This window comes from Tursiops truncatus, chromosome 20 (assembly GCF_011762595.2).
Source record: "Tursiops truncatus isolate mTurTru1 chromosome 20, mTurTru1.mat.Y, whole genome shotgun sequence".
Taxonomy (NCBI): Eukaryota; Metazoa; Chordata; class Mammalia; order Artiodactyla; family Delphinidae; genus Tursiops; species Tursiops truncatus.
This window is the reverse complement of record NC_047053.1, coordinates 598,052-622,224: the sequence shown is the minus strand read 5'-3', so window position 1 is coordinate 622,224 and position 24,173 is coordinate 598,052. Positions and strand designations below refer to the sequence as shown.

At 48.6% G+C, this 24,173-nt stretch overlaps 1 protein-coding gene across 5 annotated transcripts; it reads left to right on the top strand.

Annotated features, from left to right (window-relative positions):
• Positions 1-517: 517 nt before the first annotated feature.
• COPS3 (COP9 signalosome subunit 3) lies at positions 518-24,173 on the top strand. Of its 5 annotated transcripts, none has more exons than XM_033848567.2 (12): positions 518-675; positions 4,597-4,726; positions 7,105-7,217; positions 7,309-7,358; positions 9,061-9,153; positions 10,601-10,780; positions 13,419-13,559; positions 15,625-15,798; positions 18,818-18,904; positions 22,492-22,605; positions 23,484-23,564; positions 23,855-24,173. In XM_033848567.2, exons 1-12 carry the CDS (start codon positions 621-623, stop codon positions 23,906-23,908), a joined length of 1,272 nt encoding a protein of 423 aa, XP_033704458.1. In that variant the 5' UTR covers positions 518-620; the 3' UTR covers positions 23,909-24,173. The 5 variants fall into 5 exon arrangements, with proteins under 5 accessions (XP_033704458.1, XP_073654518.1, XP_033704457.1 ...); XM_033848565.2 differs by having other exon boundaries at positions 570-675; positions 4,578-4,726; XM_073798417.1 differs by lacking the exon at positions 4,597-4,726 and having other exon boundaries at positions 560-675.

Here is a 24,173-nt window from a genome sequence, read left to right as displayed (position 1 = left end):
GGAAAAGTCCAGTATCTTTAACACAGCTTACTCGACGTGGTCCCTGTCTATCCTGCAGCAGCCCCACTTCACATCACTCCCCTCCAACCATAAGTATTTTACGTGGTTTACCGTGAGAATTGTACAGATGGGGAAACAAGACAGAGGAAAGCCAAGGTACTTGCCCAGAGTCACAGAGCTACTAAGTGGTAGACAAGGGATTTGACCGCATGCTGCCTGCCTGGCCGGACTACTACCTCGCAGGAAAAGCCTCAGGGAAGAGGTGGCAATTAAGCCGGGCTTGGAGGATTTGGCAAGGTGTTAAACGGGACAGCCATTCCCAACAAAATCCGGAAGGGATGTGCCTAACTAGGAGTTCAGTTCCTTCCTTTGCCCACCATCCCCGTTAAACCCAGGGAGCGATTTCGCGTGTGCACAGAACGAAGACGGAAGGGAAAGAAAGCTGCCTTCCGGCGTGGCATCCCTAGAGCGGATTCCATGGAAACAGTAGCCGGGTCCCAGGTAGGTGAGATCTCGCGGTGCTTGAGCGGCGGAAGTGACGTCATCGCCCTCGAGGCCCTCCAGTGGGTCGCCGGTCCTCGTCCCGCGTGCGCCGACTCCGCCGCCGGGTCGCCGGGAACATGGCGTCTGCCCTGGAGCAGTTCGTCAACAGCGTCCGCCAGCTCTCGGCCCAAGGTGAGGCGGTGGGCGCAGGCCGCGAGTCTGCGTCCGGGCTGGCCCGGGGGTCTCGGCGCTTGGGCCGGGGCTGACGAGCGCGCGAGCTGGGCGCCCTCTCCGCCCTGGTCCCGACCCCCGGCCTCCGCCCCCCGTCGTCGGTGCCCCCTCGGTCTCGGCTCCCGGCGGCCCCTCCCGACCTGGCCGCGTGGCGGGGCCCCTCGCGGCTTGGCGCGCACGTCCCCCGGGGGCCCTGGCTCCAGGCTCCCCTCTTGCGGGCGGAGTTGTGACCGTTGTTAATTTTCTTCCTAATTTTCATGCAGTTGGTTCGTTCGTTTCATCACCTGCGTATCGAGCCCTGGGCCCAGAATTAAAGTAGTTGGCCGCTGCTGTAAGGCCTCTTTCCCCACCCTGTTTGTTCATTCGTGGAATAGAAATGGCCCTACTCCGCCGAGTTGTCAGGACTGAGAGGGAGGAACCGTTAAAGTTGCAGGAGCTGCGTGACCTTGGGTAGGCACGCTTCTCTCCTGAGTTCCGTGGGCAGGCGCTGCCCCGAGGTTGCTCAGGTGTGGGGCGCGGTTCTGTCTTGTTTCTCTCGTTACTGGTAGGAGTTGGCTTCACAGGTGAGCCATATTCTCTAGGCGTGAAGAAGCAATCCATGCGTTCGTTCGTGCCACGGACTTAAGTTTCTCCTTCCCGCGGTTCCGTGTGCCTAGAAGCTTTGGGCTGGAGTCCTGTCTCGGTCGCTCGGTGTGCCAGCCGCCTAATTTCCCCGGGCCAGTATCCTTATTTACAAGACAGAACTAGGGCTGTGGTCGTGAGCATCAAGCAGGATCACTTATCTGAAAGCTTTGCACACACGCTCTGTGCAAGTCGCTGCTTTAGGAGCAGTGTGCCGGACAGAGAGGCACAGGACACTTGCCCTGCCCCTGTGTCTCGTGCCTGTGCCCCTGTGCCTCGTGCTTGTGCCTCATGCTCCCCGAATAGCAAACGTTAATGAGCTTGTTTCCTCAGCTCTTATTCAGAATTTTCTCCCATGAACCTTAAGTGAAGGGAATGGCATAATGTCCCAGCTTTCTCTGATTAGAGGACGTTTCATTGGCCCCCATCTGGTTGGGTTCATTTCACACGCACCCTGTGGCCCTTAGGTGTGTCTCCCCTTGGCCTGCACGAAGTGACTGCCTTATGATTTCAGGGTGACCCAGCATTTCTCTTAGGTCTCATCTCAGGATTGGTTATTTAATTGGGGGAAAATCATGGACTGAAATGCTTAATTGTGGGTGATTCAAATCACCGCAAAGAAGCTATTTCATTCCTGCCAGTGAGATCTCTAACAACATGATGATGAGTTGGTATTGATATTTCCCAGTTCAACTAGTAATATTACCGTGAAAGGTGATACCTAATGGACTTTCTTTGTTATTGTTTTGCAGTGAGTGTGATAATAATGGAATGTTTATTTTTGGTAAAAAGTTAAAAGTATAGTAAGAAGTTCTAGAAATTATCAGAGTTCCTGGCTACAGTCACTTGGATTTTTTAAGCATTATACCATTTGAGTGTTTTTTAAATTTATTTTATTTTTTAGTAAATTTTTATTTATTTATTTATGGCTGCGTTGGGTCTTTGTTGCTGCACGCGGGCTTTCTCTAGTTGCAGCAAGCGGGGGCTACTGTCATTGCGATGGCTTCTCTTGTTGTGGACTCTAGGTGCAAGGGCTTCAGTAGTTGTGGCACGTGGGCTCAATAGTTGTGGCTTGCGGGCTATAGAGCGCAGGCTCAGTATTTGTGGTGCATGGGCTTAGTTGCTCCGTGGCATGTGGGATCTTCACAGACCAGGGCTCGAACCTGTGTCTCCTGCTTTGGCAGGTGGATTCTTAACCATTGCACCACCAGGGAAGCCCCTAAGTGTTTTTTTTTTTTTTTTCTAAGTGTTTTTTAATGGGAAAAATCACTCAGTTACTAAATAGAAATAGCTGGCATGGGTAGCTTGAAGTTCAAAATGTGAAAGAGAACTGTTGAGGAGGAAACTTGAGAGGTTAATGCCCGTGGACTTATGTGTACCCTCCACCGTCACCAGAAAACCTCTGGTAGGATGTGGGAGTAGAGTGTGGCCGTGGTGTCTGTCATCAGAATAACCCATTAAAATCGGTGAGTCTACACCATTGATAATCATCAGGGAAATGCAAATCAGAGCCACAATGAGATACCACCTCACACCTGTCAGAGTGGCTATCATCAAAAAGTCCACAAATAACACATGTTGGCGAGGATGTGGAGAAAGGGAAATCCTCGTGCACTGTTGGTGGGAATGTAAATTGGTGCAGTCACTGTGGAAAATAGTATGGAGGTTCCCCAAAAAACTAAAAACAGAACTACCATACAATCCAGCAATTCCACTCCTGGGTATATATCCAAAGGAAATGAAAACACTGATTTGGAAAGATACATGCATCCCAGTGCTCATAGCACTGTTTACAATTGCCAAGATATGGAAGCACCTGAGTCCATCAACAGATGAATAGATACAGAAGATATGGTGTACACACACACACACACACACACACACACACACACACACACACACACAGTGGAATACTACTCAGCCATAAAAAAGAATGAAATTTTGCCGTTTGCAACAACATGGTTGGACCTCGGGGGTATTATGTTTAGTCAAGTAAGTCAGAGAGAGAAAGACAAATACTGCATGTTATCACCTACATGTGGAATCTAAAAAATACAACAAACTAATGAATATAACAAAAAAGAAACTGACATATAGGAAACAAACTAGTGGTTACCAGTGGGGTGAGGGAAGGGGAGGGGGCAAGATAGGGGTAGGGGATTAAAAGGTACAAACTACTATGTATAGAATAAGCTATAAGGATATATTGTACAGCACAGGGAATATAGCCAATATTTTAGAATAACTATAAATGGAGTCTAACCTTTAGGAATTGTGAGTCAGTATCTTGTACACCTGAAACTTATATAATATTGTAAATCAACTATATCTCAATTAAAAAAGAAACTTCCTTGGGGGGAAGCCGGTGAGTCCAATTCTGGCCTAATTAGATTCTGTACCTTAGTTGTTAAGACATAATATTGTGGTATTGGGGAAAGGTTGGTGGATCAGTTAGATTAATTCAGCAAGCTGCTTGTTGATCGGGTGCTAGGCAAGCACTGCATTCTGAAGCTGGGGAAGGGACGACTCTCCTGCTGAGTTCATGTGAATGACCTAACACCAGGATCCCGGGGATGCAGAGAGCACAGAGGACAGAGAGCCGTGGGAGGGGGGGCCCGGGCTGACCGTTGACGTGAGTGAGTCGGGTCGTGGGGGTCGTGGAAGAGTCGCGAGGGAGCACTGAGCTTGGAGAGCAGCCGTGCAGAGACCTAAGGCGAGAGCGGGGACGCCGGTGTGTGAGGGGGGGCTCAGGAGGCCAGGCGGGGCCGAGGGGGCGTTTGGAGGGGTGTGATGGGAGCTGCACTTCAGAAAGGTCAGACAGGTGCAGCGTGGGCTGTGGGCTGGACGAGAGAGATGGAAGGAGGCAGACCACTTGGAAGACGGTGGAGTCCAGACAGGAAATGGTGGGGATCTGAGGGAAGGTGGAGGAAGAGAAAGGAGTGGACCCAGAGGCATAGCCGTAAGGTGAAGTCATAGTCCTGGAGGTGCGGCGGTGCTGGCGGTGATGTGAACACTGCTGGCTTGGGGGACTGGAAGCGAGAGTGGAGAAAAGGGGAAACCTTCAGGGGCCAGAGGAAAGTGGGAAGTTTAGTGCTGAGGCTGCAGGCAAGACGTCTTTGGCCCTTCTGGGTCCTCGTCCGAAATGAAGGAGAAGAAATCACCCTCAGGCACCTGCAGGTCTGATGTGTGAAGTCTGGGATTTGACCTCCTTTGGTTTGGTTAGTGGTATAACTGAATGATAGTGTTATTCCTGTTTTCCAGGGCAAATGACTCAGCTTTGTGAACTGATCAACAAGAGTGGGGAGCTCCTTGCGAAGAACTTATCCCATCTGGACACCGTGCTCGGGGCTCTGGATGTCCAGGAGCACTCCTTGGGAGTCCTTGCTGTTCTGTAAGGGCGTTTTCCTCTGATTTTGTGCACGCTGAGCCTCAGCGCTGCACTCTCTGGCTGGGGTTTGTTGTGCGCAGTAAGCCCTGGAAATGACAGTGAGCTCTTTTGCACAACTAAAGTCACGCTGTAGTAGTTACTTTTAACTCGATGCGGCTAATCATTGCTTTCATTTTTATTTATTTTACTTTTTAAAATTAATTTCTGTTGGGGTATAGTTGCTTGACAGTGTTGTGTTAGTCTCTGCTGTATAGCAAAGTGAATCAACTATACATATATTCCCTCTTTTTTAGATTTCCTTCCCATTTAGGTCACCACAGAGCATTGAGTAGAGTTCCCTGGGCTATACAATAGGTGCTTTTATATTTTGTTCTGTTTTATCATCTTTTAAAACTCTTATGTTTATACACATTTTGAAATGTATTTTAAAAAATGAATGGCCATCTCAGTTGAGGGCGCTGTAGTTTGCGTTTATCTGAGTACTTCTATTCACGTAGTCCACTGGATTCTCCCCATTTTCTAACTTAGAAAGAAAAGAGGGAAGAGTGACAGAACAGGGCACAGGGGCTATACCGAGGGAAGTTACCAGTGATCCAGAGCAGCCTGGCTTCCAATTCCCTTCAGACAAGTTGAAGCTGGTTTTTTTTTTCCCTTTTTAAAAAAGCTATAGTTGCTGTACAAGTTTAAGCTGTTTTAGGGCCAAGTTAAATAGACGTTATTTCAATTGGTCTGTTGAACTCTTGTGACTCTGCGTCTTTGACAGTTGAATTCTTTTCTCTTGACGTTGTAGTGTTATAAATCGGGATTTTGTGGTTGTTATGAAAGTTGAGGTAATGTAAGTAAACCGAGAAGAAATTGACCTAAAGCGAGGGTCTGGCTCCACTTGCACTGAGGTTCTGAGACAGGTATGCGTCAGGAGGAAGGTGCCGGTCGGAACACGGGCGGCCAGTAGCTCATGTGCCTGTTTGAATGTAAATCTTTATGGATGAGTGAAGTGAAAGGTCCAGTTCCTCAGTAGCACTTGCCACACCCCAAGGGCTCAGGAGCTGCCTGTAGCCACTGTTTCAGACGATGCAGATGTGGAGCAGGGCCTCCGCTGCAGGAGGTTCCGCGGGTTGGGATGGCTGGGGAAGATTTCTGCCGCCTGTGGTTTCCGATTAAAAGAACAGAAAGCGTGATTTGTACACACGTCAGCATACGCGGATGCGCATGTCAAGTGAGGTGATGTGTGTGGAAGCTGTTTGAAACTAGAAGGCGTTTTACGTTGTATATCAGTTAAAGGAAACCTGGGAAGAGCCCCGACCTTGTTTCCAGGTCCCCTGGGTTTGAATCTATGTTCTGCTGATGATGAGGTTTGAGGCCCTGAGCTTCATATTTTTATTTATAAAATAGACATCACAATGCCTTACTGACCTATTGTGAAGCCCAAATGAGATTGTTCGGACACATTTTGATACTTGGAAAGTGTAATTACAGATGTAAGGTGGCATTGTTAAGTAATACTATATAGATGGAAGTACAGATTGAAAGATGGAGAAATTGTCATTAGGCAATAATACCCATTTGATTTTTCTTGAAATGAGTTTAAACCATTCAGTTTTTTGTTCTTTTTAAAGAAGAGCTTGCAGTTTACGTGTAAGCAGCGCCTAAGTGGTGGTAGCTTATGTGATTCCTCCCTCGAAACCTCTCCGACCCCCCTTGGTGGTTACGATGGCACTTGGTGGCATCATCTCCCAGGTGGCTCGGCACGGGCCACCTGCCTGAGTTGTCCCTCTTCTCAGCGCTCCACTCCTTCCGGGCCTGCCCTGCAGCTAGTTTTTCTCCCAGGTCACCCAGCATCCCCTGGGTCCTGGGGCAGCACGGTGACCATGAGCCGCTGCCGTGGCCTCCGGCCAGCCGTAGCTCCAGTGTGTTCTGCTCAGGCAGGAGAAGCCCACAGCGGGTTTCTAGGCGAATAAAGCAGTACTGAGCACATTGGACTGCTAAAGAAATCTATTTTTAAAATTTTTTGGTTATGAGTTTATATTCAGTTACTTCACGAGTATCAGGACAACCTGATATTTGGCCTCATTTGACGGAGTTTTCTTTTTTGAAAGTTCTTTTTTGGTTGCATTTTATTTCTTGCCTAACTGCTCTGGGTAAAAGTTGTTCTTTTTTAAGCATATTTTTCTTAACCTCTATTTGTGTCCATGTTCTGTGTCTTGACTGTGCAGAGAACCAGGCCGGAAGAATCTCACAGATTCCAGCTCTTCATTTTTAAAAGTACTGTGACTCCTTTAACTTCACAGAGCATTGGAGGCAGGACGGACAGACGGACGGACGGACTTCTCCGTTTCCCTGTGAGACGCCAGGACAAGTTGCTTCTTTTCTCTGTGTTGTAGGTTTGTGAAGTTTTCTATGCCCAGCGTTCCTGACTTCGAGACGCTGTTCTCACAGGTTCAGCTCTTCATCAGCACTTGTAACGGGGAGCACATTCGCTATGCAACAGACACCTGTAAGGGGAGCAGCTTTTTCTTCTTTTCCACGGAATGTATTCTGCCCTGTAGTCATTTATGTTTTCAATATTTTATTATTGTTGTGTCTAGTTGCTGGGCTTTGCCATCAGCTAACAAATGCACTTGTGGAAAGAAAACAGGTAAGAATGTTATTTGAGTATTTATAGTTCTGTTTCGCACGCCTCTAACCTGCACAATGCGCTGAGTGTAAGGGTTCCAGCCTGGTGTTGAGACCCTAATGCTCGGATGTACATGGTCGCTGTGGAGAGCTCAGAGCATCCAGTGTGGGGCTCTGACCACAGAAGTGGTGCCTCAAGGGGGAGGCTGCTGCTTGTGTTTGGAACTGCCATTCTAGCACCCTTGTGCTGTAAAATGCCACTTTTTTGTTTGTTAAACCTTTTAACTTGCAATTATGACATAATTTTAGTTTTACAAAAAAGTTGTTAGGTTAGTATGCTTAATTGCCATAAGTGCCCTTCACCCAGAGCCCCCAGCTGTTAGTGTCTTACACCCAGAGCCCCCAGCTGTTAGCGTCTTACACCCAGAGCCCCCAGCTGTTAGTGTCTTACACCCAGAGCCCCCAGCTGTTAGTGTCTTACACCCAGAGCCCCCAGCTGTTAGCGTCTTACACCCAGAGCCCCCAGCTGTTAGCGTCTTACACCCAGAGCCCCCAGCTGTTAGCGTCTTACACCCAGAGCCCCCAGCTGTTAGTGTCTTACCATACTTGTTCATTCTTTTCTCTTTTTCCTGAGCCCCGGAAAGAAAGTTGCAGATGTGATGCCTGAGTGCCTCAGCGAGTGTTTCTTAGAAATTAGGACAAATTAAGACGTTCTCTTGCATGACTGCAGCACGCTGACCAACATGAGGAGATGAGCACTGACCGACTCCTTTAGCAAATCTGACCTGGTTCCGATTTTACCAGTTGTTTCACTGATATCTTTTATAACAGAAGAAAGTCTCAGATCACGGGTTGAATTACATTGTTGTGTGTCTTTAGTTTCCTTTAATCTGGTAAACTCTTTATTTTTTGTGATACTGACACAAGTTGTAATTTGTAAGTTTCTTTTTGATTTGAAATTCAACTTTAAGACTAGTGTAAAAGAGGCTGAAAACAACCGCAAAAAAAAAAAAAAAAAAAGAGGCTGAAAACAAAGAGCCAGTTGGTATTTTGTGGGAGCACTACGTAATTATTGTTTGAGGGAGATGGTTAATCCCAAGTCTCTACTGAAAAAACACGTTAAGTTCCTCAGCTATTTTATGGTCACACCTCCTCTCCAGAAGCTGACTGCACCTCGTGTGGTTCTTGGTCTTGTTATTCATGGTCAGGGCAGGAAAACGGTCCGTTTGTGCTTGGAACTGCCATTCTGGCGCCCCTTGTGCTGTAAAAGGGGCTTGTGGTATCACTCTCAACAGCAGTTTACCACCAGGTAAGAGATGTTGCTGGAGAGAATTTACAGGTGACAGCTAGACTGCCCTGTGGGACAATGCCAACATCCTTATCCACAATTCAGTCTCCTAAGCATAGGTCTCATCTGTTGTAAATAATTTGTAAAATTTTTGTTTAGCTGTAAGTATAATGAACTCTTGAGAATGTAATGTTGCTTTTGATTATTGATCTCCAATAATTAGAAAAAGCTTTATGATTTAAAAAGTTGTGCTGAATTACTCTACATATCACAATAAACAGCTTAAGACAACATTTTCTGACTGAATAGGGACAGAAGTTTCGTGAGAGGCTGTGGGACCCTCCTCTTGTGGTTTAGAAGAGCCCATCAGTATGTTACTTTCGTTTCTAAGTGACAGCCTAGGACCCAGCGTGCTGACAGATGTCCTTTCCGACAGCCCCTGCGCGGAATCGGCGTCCTTAAGCAGGCCATTGACAAGATGCAGATGAACACAAACCAGTTGACCTCCGTCCATGCTGACCTTTGCCAGGTGAGCAGCGAGGGGTTGCCCCGAGTCACGGTTGGACTTGGTGAAGATGGTGCTGTGTTCTAAGCCTCGGAATGTGTAGCTGCCCCTGTTGCTGGGAAGGGAATCTTGGGGCTACTGAGCGCAAACCATCGACTGAGGCCCAGCTAGTCAGCTCGTGATGTGGGGGCAGGTGGGGTGAGTAGGGCTTGTGACCTTAACAATCCCAGTAAGGAGCTCTGGAACCTGAGGACGAACCAGGTGACTTCTTACACTTCAAAGTGTTGTTCATGTATTTATTTTATTTTGTGTGACTCCAAACCCAGATGGCAAAGGGCGGTGGGTATATAATGAAGCCCGTCTCCCACCTGCTGACTGGCCACCCATCCCTTCTCTCCAAAGGAAACTGGAATTAGTAGTTTCTTAGGCATCCTTCCAAAGATGGTTTATGCACGTATAAGCAGATATGTTTATATTTGTCCTCTCTAGTTTTTTAAACAGAAATACTAATCTATACAATGTCTTATGTACCTTGCTTTTTTCTTACTGTGTCTTGGAGATGATTCCATGTCAGTGCTTTACAGCTGCAGAGAATTCCATAACATGGGTTTAGCCAGTCCCTGTGGGGTATCTAGATTGTTTCCTTAATGAGTAACATGGTATGTGGATTATTTTCAACCACATGTTCTAATTTCACATGGAGACGTGCTCTCTTTTCTCTTTATTTATTTATTTATTTATTGGCCGCGTTGGGTCTTCGTTGCAGTGCACAGGCTTCTCATCGTTGGTGGCTTCTCTTGTTGTGGAACAGGGGCTCTAGGCGCACGGGCTCTAGAGCGCAGGCTCAGTAGTTGTGGTGCGCAGGCTTGGTTGCTCTGCGGCATGTGGGATCTCCCCGGACCAGGGCTCAAAGCTGTGTCCCCTGCATTGGCAGGCGGATTCTTAACCACTGTGCCACCAGGGAAGTCCCCTCTTTATTTCTTCTAAAAACTTTTGTGATGGAGGTGTGACGTACATACAGTAAAGTTTGCAGATCTCAGGTGTACAGTGCGTGCCCTGTGCCGCATCACCCAGACACAGAACTTTGCTGGATCTTGCTTTCTTGAGCTGCACATTCCCTACACTTACCTGAAGGGTTCAGACATGGAAAAGCAGTGATTGGAGAGAAACTGTTCTTACTTCACCAGATCAGTGAAGAGAAAAGGTCACACTTGTCGTGCATCTGTAAATAGATGGGCTTTGCTTCATTTGTGGAGCCCTTTATGTCATAGCTGGTTAGTCTTTTCTAAAGAAATGCTATTGTATTCTGAATGCCTAAGAAAATGGAATAACATGCTAACATTTAGATCATTTTAGTCAATAAAATGTAAAGCCCGTTATTTTCTAGAACTTTGCGGAATCTGGGAATTTGCTCTTTCTGCTAAAGCCGAAGTGCACCTAGAATGATGGCTTCATGTCAATGTTTCCACAGCTGTGTCTGCTGGCGAAGTGCTTTAAGCCCGCCCTCCCGTACCTGGACGTGGACATGGTGGACATCTGCAAAGAGAACGGGGCCTACGAGGCCAAGCACTTCCTATGCTACTATTACTACGGCGGGATGGTCTACACCGGGCTGAAGAACTTCGAGCGGGCACTCTACTTCTACGAGCAGGTAGTCGGCGCTCCCCCGGGGGCGTATGAACTTGCAGGCTGGCGGCTGGAGCTGCAGAGGAGGGTTCTTTCAGAGGCCGTTTCCCTGTGGCCAGGGGCGCAGGGCAGGGGAGGGATGGGCACTGTGGGGCAGGCTGACCAGGCTTTGCCACGACCCCTGGTTTGGGTTGAGTTGTGTGTGTCTCTTGACTTTGTAGCTTCCTTTGTGTGTGGGGAAGGGATGGAACCGAGTGACCTTTGACGCATCTTCTTGTTCTGAAACCAGATGTGACGTTCGGTTAAGCTTTTCTTTCTTTCATTGTTTTTTTTGGCTGCACCGCGTGGCCTGTGGGATCTTAGCTCCCCGACCAGGGATTGAACCCAGGGCCACAGCAGTGAAAGCGCTGAGCCCTAACCACTGGACTGTCAGGGAACTCCCGAGTTTTTGTTACTTTAATAAGTGAAACATTCTTCTGGTCTGTGATTCAAAGGGTGTGAAGGAGCACACAGTGAAGAGGGCCTCCCACCTTTGTGTCTGTGTAATGAGACGTATTGCGCAGCTCTGCAGCTTCACTCAGGGTCTAACAGAGATAGACAGTGCTGGCTACAACCAGTGTGTTGGGATAAATTTGCCAGATGTCCATAAGTTCTTTCATTCAGAGCACATGTTCAGGTGATAAAAGACATTCCAAGCCTCAGAGGCGCTCATGGTGTATTTGAGGTGCTGTAGAAGCCCCCGCACAGACCTGTGAGTGGGTGTCGCCTCAGTGAGCGGGAGCTGGCCAGCATCGCTGGGGGCCTAGGGCAGGGTGACCACAGGTGCTGTTGGCAGGGGCGATGTCTTTCAAGGACGTGACTGGTCAGGTAGGACCTTCCAGGGGACTACATTGACCGTACGGTCACAATTTCAGTTCCTCAGAAAACCGCGAGCACACACCCGCAGCGACTGAACGCGCGGTGGCTCTGCAGCCTAGCAGAGGTGGGATGAGCCCGCCGATGGTCTAGGGGTGCCGAGACATGGGCGCGCGGCAGGAGGGTGCGCGGTCTGTCACAGAGAGTTGAAATGTCAAAGACACAGCATGTTCACGTTTACAGCTAGAAGGCTTTTACCTGATAATCCACGTAGTCCCTCTTTTGCCCAAGTGACAGTCTGCTTCATGGCGCTGTGTCTTCATGATGTACATCAGTTCCAGGTAGTACTAGTACCTTAATTTCAGGAGGTGACACAGATTTTGTTTTACTGCCTTTTTAAAATCCAAAAGAACGATGTACTTAGTGAAAAAAATTCAGATCACGCAGCATTATATAAAGTAAAGAGTGAAAGTAGCCTCCTCCTCTTACCCCGTGCCACAGGTGGCCCTGGCAGCCCACTAGCCCCCGGTCGGCGTGGTACTCTAAGCAGGTTTGGTGCTTCGCCATTAAAGCAGTGCTGCGTGTGGATCGTGGCATTTGTGTTCTTCTGCACTTGCATGAGTGTTTCCATTGAATAATTCTCAGAAGTGCCTTGTAGGCTCAGTGGCTTGGATTTTGATTTGGAACATTTGGGCTGATGTGGGTGTGATAGTTTTGAATTCTTAACCCTCATGAATCCAGGTGAAAAAAGGTGGAAAGGCAGCCTCAGGATGGGAGGAAATATTGGCAGATCACATTTCTGATAAGAGACTTACATCCAGAATATACAAAGATGTCTTAAAACTCAACAATAAAATTTTAAAAATGGGCAGTGGGTTTGAATAGACATTGCTCTAAAGAAGATAGACAGATGGCTAAAAGCAGTAGTCATCAGGGAAATGCAAATCAAAACCACAGTGTGATATCAAGTCACACTAGGATGGCTGAAGTTAAAAAGAGAGCCAGTAACGTGTTGATGAGGATGTGGGGAACTCAGAGCCCCCGTGACTGCCAGCGGAGTGCACAGTGGTGTGGCCGCTTTGCAAATAGTTCTGCGCTTCCTCAAAACGTTAAACCTACAACTTCCAAATGACCTGGCACTTCGCTCCCAGGATTGCACCCGAGGGAAGTGAAGACAAATGTCCACTCAGATCCATACATGAATGTTCACAGCACCCCATGATGATTCACGTGGCCAGACGCCCGCCAGCTGAGGATCTGAGTACACAGAAGGTGGGGCACTGTTGGCCCATGACACGGATGATGTCCTGACACAGGCCACTGCAGGGGTGTGCCCTGAAAATGTCACCTCGAAGCTGCTCACGAAAGACTACATGAAGCCATTTATGGGACTTCCCTGGCGGTCCAGTGGTTAGGACTCCATGGTCTCACTGCCCAGGGCCTGGGTTCAATCCCTGGTTGGGGAACTGGGATCCCATAAGCCACGCAGCGAGGCCACACACACAGAAAAAAAGCCATTTATATGCACTGTCTAGAGTAGCCAAATCCATTGAGATGTGAAGTAGAGGAGTGGTCGCCTGGGGTAGGGGGGTGGGCGGTGACCACTGACGGCCTGGGGTTTCTTTTTAGGGGGTGAAAATGTTCTGAAATTCGGTAGTGGTGATAGTCGCACAGCTTGGTGAAGACACCAAAGCCCAGTGAGTTGGATGTGTTCAAAGGGTAAATGCTAGAGTTATTAAAAGGTAGTGATTTAGTATAAGTGCTCTTTTCCTAATTCAAGCTCCCCTGCTGTCTTCACTCCTGCTCAGGCCATCGCCACTCCTGCTATGGCTGTCAGTCACATCATGCTGGAGGCATATAAAAAGTATATTCTCGTTTCTTTGATACTGCTTGGCAAAGTGCAGCAGCTGCCGAAATACACGTCTCAAATTGTGGGAAGATTCATTAAGGTGAGTTTTTAAAACAAAATTTCCTAGGTGACATGTTCTGATCATAGGAAATTATGGTGATGTGTAGCTCTGTCATCTTTTTTTTTTTTTTTTTTTTTGCGGTACGCGGGCCTCTCACTGTTGTGGCCTCTCCCGTTGCGGAGCACAGGCTCCGGACGCGCAGGCTCAGCGGCCATGGCTCACGGGCCCAGCCGCTCTGCGGCATGTGGGATCTTCTCGGACCGGGGCATGAACCCGCGACCCCTTCATCGGCAGGCGGACTCTCAACCACTGCGCCACCAGGGAAGCCCTCTGTCGTCTTATTCTGCGGGCCCTAGCTCTCCCGGCACGTTAAATTAGCAGATGCTCACTTGCTGGCTGCTGGGCGTGTGGCAGAGCCCGAACCCTCCCAGTCCGTGCACACCGATCGCCTGACGGACCGCGATGTTCCTAGGAATCTGTTTTCACACTTTTGCTCTGGGTGATCATAGCTGTAGATGTTTAAGGTCCTAGAAAAGCAGTGCTGACTCTGTTGGACTCTCACTTTGACCAAGTGCCGGGGAATCTTATTAGACCCCAAGCGCTGCTCACAGAGCTGCTCTTGTTTCCCTGAGGACTCAGCCCTGGGATCACGTGAAGAAATGACCTACTTTTTTTTTTTTTTTAAATAATACATGCTCATAGGGTTTTGTTTTTGTTTTTTTTTAAACTGAAGTCACTATCATTCTGATAACAATTTTTTGCTGACCCTCCTTGTACAAAATTCAGAATTTCACTAGATCAGTGTGAGAGTCTTCCTGATGAGAAGATTTCCGTGCTGCCTTGTTGAGGGTGGCCCGTGTCCTTCTCTAAGAGCCCGTCGTGCTTCTCAGGCTCCAGGCTTTTAGTCACATACGGGGGCATGGGGGTGGGTAGAAGGACGCGCAGGTTTGGGGAGCTCCTGGGGTGATTGAGGTGGCCCTAGGAGGAGGGCCTTTGTAAGGTGAGGTCCCCATGACTCGGCCTCCTTCCCCGCAGTTGTGGTTTGTTGGCGGTGATATCAGAGTGGTGAAGAGGGCACAGGCTTCAGGGTGGGGATGCAGGTTTGAATCCGTGTCTCAGGACCACGGACCTACTCGTGGGCCTGGGTCCAGTTTCTCACGTATAAGAGAGAGGGGAATGCGTGCACACGTATAAGATAGAGGGGGACGCATGTGCATGTAGTAAGAGGGCAACGTATGTTCACGTAATGAGACAGAGGGGAACGCATGTTCACGTAATGAGACGGGAACGCATGCGCACGTAATAAGGGCAACGCATGCACACGCATGATAGAGGGCAACGCATGCTCACGTAATGAGATAGAGGGCAACGCATGCTCACGTAATGAGATAGAGGGCAACGCATGCTCACGTAATGAGATAGAGGGCAACGCATGCTCACGTAATGAGATAGAGGGGAACGCATGTGCACGTAATAAGCTAGAGGGCAATGCATGCGCGCGTGTAAGATAGAGGGCAACGCATGCTCACGTAATGAGATAGAGGGCAACGCATGCTCACGTAATGAGATAGAGGGCAACGCATGCTCACGTAATGAGGTAGAGGGGAGCGCATGCGATGGTGAAGGCAGCACACCTCTGAGTGCGCCCTCAGCCCTGTTGTCTCTGGTTCCCCCAGAAGTAGCGGGTTGTCCTGTTGCACCCAGTGAGGTATGTGTGAGCGGGAGAGGGAACTGAGAAGGGTGGGAATTTTCCTTCTTTCTTCCCAAAGTGGTTTATCAAGAGAAAAATCAAGAGCCCCTGATGGAGAAAAAAGACCTGTGTGCCTTTACTAACTGTGTGTACTGCACTTGCTGTGCAGCAGTTTGCTCTGTACTACAAAGTGGGAGTTTTTTTTGTTTGACAGTAAACTACTCCATGGTGCATTTCTATCCTTGGTCTTGAAAACTAGGCATTTGCTTTGGGTAAATTATAATTTGTTAGGTAACAGTGAAGGATGTTGAATGTACTTGCTCCAAATTTAGTGCCATGTTTTCTTTTGCGTCTTACACAGGCTCCGTTCCTCTAACTCTCGAATCTGGTTTCTTCCCGCCTGCACACCTTTAGCCTCTTAGCAACGCGTACCACGAGTTAGCGCAAGTTTATTCCACCAACAACCCCTCGGAGCTCCGCACCCTGGTGACCAAGCACAGCGAGACCTTCACTCGCGACAACAACATGGGGCTGGTGAAGCAGTGCCTGTCCTCGCTGTACAAGAAGAACATCCAGAGGCTCACCAAGGTGAGGCCCTGGCCGGGCCCCTCCGACCCTGGGCTCCTTTTCTCCCCTCGCCCCCCTCAGCGCCGGGGCAGCAGCACAGGGTCTCGTCCTGAGGAAGAGCTCTCCCAGCTGACTCCCTAGGGCACTTTGATGGGTGCTTTTGGTCTTTCCAGTGCTGGGGCAGGGTATTTGAGAAGAGGGACAGGTGAAGGGCAAGAGGTAGGAGATATGGCCACCCTGGGAGGTACAGACAGGGAGCCCGGGGGCGTGGCCATGCTGCTCTGGACCCTGCGGCGGGCTGACGCACGCGGGGGCACAGGGCCAGCACACTGGAGCTGGGGGAGGTGAGCCGATCGTGTATTTTCTATTTTCAAGATGAAAATAAACCTAGTGGCTTTTGATGACGGAAAATACGCTTATTATCAAATGTTAAAACCGCCCAGGAAAGTGTAAAAAGAAAAACGAAGCTCCCCACGAGCCAGGAAGGCGTTTGCTGCAGGGAGTGGTAAACCAACAAAGAGCAGCGGCGACCGGGACGGTGCGGCTCTTCTCCTGGGGCTTAAGGACGGGGCTGTGGGGCTCCAGGCAGAGGACGGGAAAGGATGCTGCTCAGTTGATGCGAGGGCCAGGGAGGCTGGAGGGGACCAGGGGGAGGAGGGGCAGCCGGGGAGGCCGCCACTACACGGGGAGAATCGCTCCTGGAGCAGGAGGAGAGGGAAGGGTCACCGCACACGAGGAGGAGGCCCTTCCAGACACTCCAGACATCCGTCTGTAAGAGGAAGATGGAGACACGAAAGAGAGAGCGCCTCGAGAAGAGGAAAAACAAATGTCCTGTCAGAGAAAAGCCAGCTGGACCCGTAGGCTAGAAAGACCGGACCTAAAAGATTCAAGGTGACCAGCAGCTGAATTCTCCCCACAGTGTTTTCCATTTGGCCCAGGTGCCAACACAGCTGCTCTAAGTACAATAAGTTTCTATCTCGCCATCGAGAGGAGCTGCTGGGAAACAGCTGCACCCGTAGGTGACTGGTACTGGGAGTTTAGATGGAAAACCAAAATGTGAACAAGGAGAGAAGACAGTGCACGTTCAAAAAAATGTTAAGTTACAAAATGGCGGATGAGAGTTAAATGAAGAATTAGAACTTAGGGAATCTAGTAAGTAGGCATCACTGCGAAAATCATCAGTTAAACTCTTGTGAAATAGTCAACCCCAGTTCGTCACTTTGGAATCAGTTGATAGCTTATGCCGAGAAGTCGGTATGCTTTATATGGAAAGTGCAGTTTTCCATTTTGGATTGGATAAACACGGATCCAGAGTGTGACCAAGCAAACGTGAAGGGCCTTGGGTGGCCAGTCCAGGGCGGGGCAGTGGCTTCACAGTCACCAGCGTCCTGGTCCTACTGTGCTGACTTACCATTGATTTGAGTCCGCTGGGCTGATAAGCCCTTCCCGGCGGCCTTGGGGGGGGGCATCACAGCTGCTGGTGGGCAGGGGCGCCGCCATGGAGGATGCGTGGCGTCATGCCGTGGTGCCAGAACAGTAGATGGGGCATCAGAGGATTTTCCAGCCAGGTTAGTAGTCTGCTATTCAAAGGGCAAAAGAATCAGGCTTTTAAAGAAGTCTCAGCAGGTGTACTGCATGTGGGTGTCGGGATGAGAGGCTGCTGCAGGGCCACCAGGGAAATGGGCTTATCATGTGAGGCTCAGATCTGCTCCACATTCATGTTTTGTGGGCGTCTCTCTAAATCCCTCTGCTCTGTGTGTAGACACCCCATTAACTGTAGTTGGGATCATATTGTATGTGCTGTCCTGTACACTGCTTTTTTCACTGTCTTCACCTTGTTTCCATGGCAATGTAAGCCTGCACCACAATGACTGTACATCATACTCTGTTGTACAGATGGTCAAAGTCACTCAACCAGTCCTCTTCTGGTAGACATTCCAGTGGAAGTTTCTCCTTATTTTGAAATGGGGAAAAGGACAGTTCCGGGTATTTAGAAATGTTCACTTTTGAGTCCTCATTGGCGCTAAACTACTTAGATACTTCTTAGGATTAACAGTAGTTTCATTTGCAGAGGGCATGCTACTCTTTGAACTAAAGTATATGTATCAGTAGAATTCTCGGTCATTGACTTATCAAGAGTTTTCAACATCACAGTCTTAACATGGCCTGCTGTGAAGATGCCATCATTGTAAATATTGCCAGCTGCCCTAAAGGAAGAGCTCTTTTAATCTGTTCCTGGAAGGGGGCCTTTTCATCAGGGCCCAGGCAAACCCATGATAAACACTGGTTTCCTTTTAACCCCCATGTGTTTACACATTCTAGCTTTGAATTTTGAAGGACGAATGTGATTTTTTTCAATTTTATATTATTTACAAGGTAATATGTTTACAATACGAAATTCAAAGACACAAAAATCTCCATCCAGTTCCTATACCCCAGCCGGCCTTTTCTTTCCCCAGAGGCAGCCTGGTGTCACCCGCTTCTCGGATATCCTTTCAGAGATCATCTGTGCACATAGAAGTACATGCACTCATACGCATGTGTGCTGTCACACATATGCACTCTTTCCTTGTACACAGATGTGAGCGTGCTGTAGACCCTGTTTTGCATCCTTTTTTATATTTAACGATGCACATGTCTTGGATTCTTTTCCAGCTCATAAAAAGTGTCCACACCCAGTAAGTTTTTTACAACCGTGTAGGAGTCCATTCGTGTAATTGTGCTGCACTCAGCCAGTCCTCTGCTGACGGACTTCTAGGTGGTTCCAATCTTTGCCGTTGCAGGCGGCGCTGAAATGGCGGTGCACACGTCATTTCAGATGTACAGGACACACGTGTGGGATACTGCTTAAAAGTCATTAGTCCTCTAGAAAACTGATGCTGAAACCTTAGTTTATCCATTGCATGTCATCTTCACAACAAAAAGTTGTCTTGTACAGTATCGGAAAGCTTTTCAGAGACTCAGTAGAACACTGTACACATTTAATAAAATTTCTTTCCTCAGCATTTCTACTTGTGATTAATTAACTTCTGAATTTCAGACCTTTTTAACGCTGTCATTACAAGACATGGCAAGTCGTGTGCAGTTATCTGGACCTCAGGAGGCAGAAAAGTATGTCTTGCACATGGTGAGTGTGTTGCTGTTTTTCAAAAAGTAATCACTGTATTTTTGTCCTTGTAAAGGTAACAGGTGTTTACGATAGAAAATCCAAAGGAGGACGAAGGGGGCCCATCCAGCGTCAACCACTGTGGACATTTTCGTCGATTTCCTTACAGTCTTTGGGGTTTTCCCGTGACATGTACTCATGTGTCACACACAGTGGTGTCTTAGCAGTGCTCCGTATTTATATTTTCATTGTCACGGCTTTTGTGAATATCATTTAAAACACTCATGAAATACTTCAGATAATACAAAGAGACACAAAGCAGTGCTGCTCTGCCTGCTGGTCTGTGATGAGCCCACGGACGAGCCATATGTGGGGCAGGGCCCTGCTGCCCTGAGGAAGTCCTGTGCAGCGAGGTAGGGGCCTGGTGACCTCATGGGTGGCAGTCTGACTCACCCCCCTCCTGGGCGGTGTCACCCCGAGACCACACTCAGAGCAGATCCCCACGCGCTCAGCTCCAGCTGCAGATGGCAGATGTCACAGGACACCTGAGACCCATTTACTTCCCAGTTGTAACTCCCCACTCCCCAAATTTAGATGTGCATTTATTTATTTATTTGTTTTTTAAAGGTTGGCATTTTTATATTTATTTACTTACTTACTTTGGCAGGGCTGCATTGGGTCTTCATTGCGGTGTGCGGGCTTCTCATTGCGGTGGCTTCTCTTGTTGCCGAGCATGGCTCTAGGCACGCGGGCTTCAGTAGTTGCGGCACGCGGGCTCAATAGTTGTGGCGCACGGGCTTAGTTGTTCCACGGTATGTGAGATCTTCCCAGACCAGGGCTCGAACCCGTGTCCCTTGCTCTGGCAGGCAGATTCTTAACCACTGCGCCATCAGGGAAGTCCCTGGATAAGCATTTAAATGACTATGTGGTAACCCACCAAGTTGAAATAGCATCATTTAGTTATTCTGTTACACAAACGCATGCCTCCGATCTGATCCCCAAGAGCAAATCTCTGTCCTTAGCCCGGGTCAGGCACGTCTTCTCATGTAGAAAGTCAGCATTCTGTGTTTTCTGCTAGTGATCTCCCCTGTGATGTCAGGAGTGCTGCCAGGTCCGGATTAGGAGTCATGAAACTGTTTTCAGTGTGATAATGGAGTATTTTCTTTCCATAGTTCAATTTACAAATGTTTGAAGGTTTTTTCCTTCAACGTAATCCTCCAAACACAGACACACACATCCCAAACAAACAAAACCAGTCCCACCTCCCCAGCCTCGGAGCGCCTGCTGAGAGCACCTTGCCGCCCACAGGGTTTCGTCCCGTGGGTCAGCCGCACACCTCCCCGGACTTGCTTGTCAGCGGTGCGGACACAGCTAGCGAGGTGCTTGCCCAGCCCAGACGGACCCTGACAGGCTCCAGACCCGCTGGCGGTGTTCTATCTGCCGGAGACACGTGGCATTTGCCAGGGCAAATGTCTGAGGGCGCTTCTGGTCGTCACAGCTGGGGGTGCTACTCACATGTAGCGGGTAGAGCGGGGGGCACTGCTCAAGCTCCCACGATGCAGAGGACTGCGCCCGCCACAAAGAATTGTCTGGCTCAAAACGTCAGGCCACACCTGAAAAATCCTGCCCTACCGTGTAAAATTTATGAAGGCAGGGGTTGTTCTTTAAATAAGACTCAATTTTTTTACAGTGGTTTGAGGTTCATAGCACAATTGAAGGGAAAGGACAGGGTTCCCCGCCCCACACGTGCACAGCTTCCCCTTATCAGTATCCCTACCGGGTGGGACAGTTCTTAGCAACTGACAGCCCTACACAGATGTGTCACCATCCCAAGGCCTTAGTGCACATTAGGGTTCGTTCATGGTGTTGGACGTTCTGTGGGTTTGCACAGGTGTATAAGGACATGGGTCCATCATCATAGTATCGTGTGGAGTATTTTCATGGGTTTGCACAGCTGTATAAGGACATGGGTCCATCATTATAGTATCGTGTGGAGTATTTTCATGGGTTTGCACAGGTGTATAAGGACATGGGTCCATCATAGTATCGTGTGGAGTATTTTCATTGCCCTGAAAGTCCTCTGTGCTCTGCCTATTTGTCCCTCTCCCCCTCCCCCACCCCCACTGATCTTTTTATTTTCTCTACAGTTTTGCCTTTTCCAGAATGTCATATAGTTGGAATCATACAGTGTGTAGCCTTCTCAAACCTGCTTCCAGCCCTACCTCTGCCTAGAAAGGTTATTATTATCCTGATCTCTAACGGCCTAGTTTTAGTCACGTCCTACTTTTGAGTTTTATATAAAAGGCAACGTACAGCATATGTACTGCGGGGTCTGGCTTCTTTTGCTCAACACCATGAGATTCATGCACAGTGTTGCGTATCATCGTAGTTGGCTCATTTGCAGGGCTGCAGCGTTCCACTGTACGAGGCTGCCTTTCCGTTCCCATCAGGGGACGCTTGGGTTGTTTCCAGTTGTAGTTACTACAGAGAGTGCCACTGTGGTGAGCCCGGTGTGCATGTCCTTCCCCTTTGTGAAGAGGCAGCTCTCTTTGCTCATGGGGTCAGAGTTACGCCTTCTGTTTAGTGTGTGTTGGGCTGTTGGTGTTTCACTAACTGGGGCCCATCCCTTTCCAGGGTGGAAAGGAGCAGACCAACTCAGGCAGCTCAGTTCCACTGTGACAGACCACTGTCACCTGGGGAGCAATTTGTTAGAAAAACACCTGTTTGGGATTTTATTGGCTTCTCGCTTTTTACTTCATGGACAGGATTTGGCGATGAAGTTCAAACAGATAAATCCCCAGTTGTTGATGCGAAGAACAAAGACCTTGAAACTGCCTTGGAATCAACATTGGCAGGAAAGTTTTCTTAAAGGACCAGAAGACAATTTCTACTGGGGTGAAACAAAAATGTGTTAGGGTTTCACTTTTTAAAATGCAGCGGCAACGTCAGTTATATCTCACAGAAATTTTCTAAAGATGTAAGGGCACTTCCGAAACGTTATGCTAGAGAAGCAAGACACGGAGACCATATATTGTCTGACTCCATTTATATGAAACATCCAGAACAGGCAAATCCATGGGGCAGAAAGTAGCCTAGTGGGTGCAGGGGGCTTGGGAGGAGGGGAAATGGGCAGTGACTGCCTAAATGGGGCGGGTTCCCCGTGGGGGCAGTGAAATCTTTTGAAACAGGGTAGAGTTGGTGGCTGCACATCACAAGTGTAGTTGAATCCTCTGAATTGTTCACTTTAAAATGGTTAATTTGGGACTTGCCTGGCAGTCCAGTGGTTATGACTCTGCGCTCCCAATGCAGGGGGCACAGGTTCGGTCCCTGGTTGGGGAACTAAGATCCTGTATGCCGCATGGCCAACTAAATAAATAAACTAAGTAAAGTGGTTAATTTACCTCATGTGGATTTTACCCCTTCACATCTGTCTTGCTGCAGAGCATGTGATAGGTATTGAACAGGTATCTTTGAATAAGCAGGTGGTGCTTCTAAATCCACATGCAGATGTATTTATTGCTTTCTGTGATTTCTCCTGATTGTGTTGAAACACTGCATATTCGCATCGTTTTGGGGTCTAAACTGCTTTCCTGATTTTTCTTTTATAGATAGAAGATGGTGAAATTTTTGCAAGTATTAATCAGAAGGATGGGATGGTCAGTTTCCATGATAACCCTGAAAAATATAATAACCCCGCCATGCTTCATAACATCGACCAGGAGGTAAATATGAATGCCAGGTGTTTTGGGCTGATGTTTAGGATGTTATACCTGAAACACTGACTCTATATTCCGAGATAATTTTAGCTCTAAATACGGGTAGTTCCCAACTAGTTTTCTAAGAACATCTTATTTCTTAGAAAGTTAATTTCAAGGTGGACTCTCCCAGGTTGTACGATTATAAGTAGATGGTGGGTTAGCTTATTTGTCTAGCTCACCAAAGCCTCCTTCAACTCCTGAAACAGTTGAAGGGTCTTAGAATCGGTACGGTTTTATCCGTACCCAGTGGCCACCTATACTGTAGAGCCTTCAGTAATGTGAATCTGGAGCCCCAGCTCAGGAAGTCAGGAATCTCCTGTCTCTGCTGGGGGAGAGCGGGCAGCTGGAGGAGCCGAGCCGTCCGCGGTTGCCCCTGGGCAGCAGCGTGGGCCCCGGAGCGCATCCTGCTCCGAGTGCTTGCCGGGATCTGGACATGAGCCAGGAGTGTGTGGGTGGTCTGGTTTCTTACCTCTGTTTAGGCAAACGGATTGAACTGAACAGCTCCAGAACCTTCAAAGCAGTATGTCTCCACAGTCTGTTTTTGGCAATTCCAAGTTTTCTTTAAAAAACCCTGAAAACGGGAAGGTTTTTTTTGTAACTCATGTGATGGCAAATGAATATTTTTAGGTTTCACTGCAAAAGATGTCAGCGTGTTTGATGACGGGGTGCTGCCCCAGGTCCTGCTGTACTGTGTTGCTGACGGAATCCAAAACTTCTGACTCCAGAATTCATCTGGCCCCAGGGTTGTGACCCTGTAGCACCCACAGTAATAGTCTAGCCTAAAAAGGTGAAGTTGCCCTAAACCCGCTCACTCAGCGCATCCACACCTGTCTGCCACGCAGATGCTGAGGTGCATAGAGCTGGACGAACGGCTGAGGGCCATGGACCAGGAGATCACAGTGAACCCCCAGTTTGTGCAGAAGGTGACTGGGGCCCCCTCACTCACGGAGTGGGCTGGGCGGGGTGGGGTGGCATCCTCCATCAGGTGTGTGAGCTTGTGCCCAGAAGCCATATCGGGGAGGCTCACAGAGACATACTCGTTGGGGACGTTTCCAGACTCCAGGCTGGAAGTGTGTTTAGGGATGAGGGTGGGGGTCCTGGACCTGCCTCCCCTGCACACGGGGTGGCGTCTTCGGGGGCGTAGGTGTCCGGGGCTGGCGGGAAACCCTTGGCCAGGGCAGACAAGTGCACTGCCTCTCTCCCTCCCTTCCAGAGCATGGGGTCACAGGAAGACGATTCGGGAAACAAGCCATCCAGTTATTCCTGAAGCCAGTGCCTCTCCTGAGTTTCAAAGAAGCCTTCTCCGTGTACGGGGCAGGTGTCGGGAAGGCAGCAGGGAGGACCAGGCCCGTCTCACCTAGACACTAAGGCGGTGTGTTTTGTTTTGACGTCTTCGGTCCTGTGTGCTTTCAGAAAACCATTCTCTCTGCAAAGAAAGGAAAACGTTTTCAAACTTTAAAGCCTGTTGTGGATTTATTTATCCTCAGATTAATGTGGTTATTGCATTAAATCTACCTTTTTGTTTTAAATTA

Coding starts and splice junctions, on each gene's coding strand:
- COPS3 (XM_033848567.2), top strand. CDS start 621: ATGGCGTCTGCCCTGGAGCAGTTCGTCAACAGCGTCCGCCAGCTCTCG. Junction 676..4,596: donor CCGCCAGCTCTCGGCCCAAG/GTGAGGCGGTGG, acceptor CCTGTTTTCCAG/GGCAAATGACTCAGCTTTGT. Junction 23,565..23,854: donor ACCCCCAGTTTGTGCAGAAG/GTGACTGGGGCC, acceptor CCTCCCTTCCAG/AGCATGGGGTCACAGGAAGA.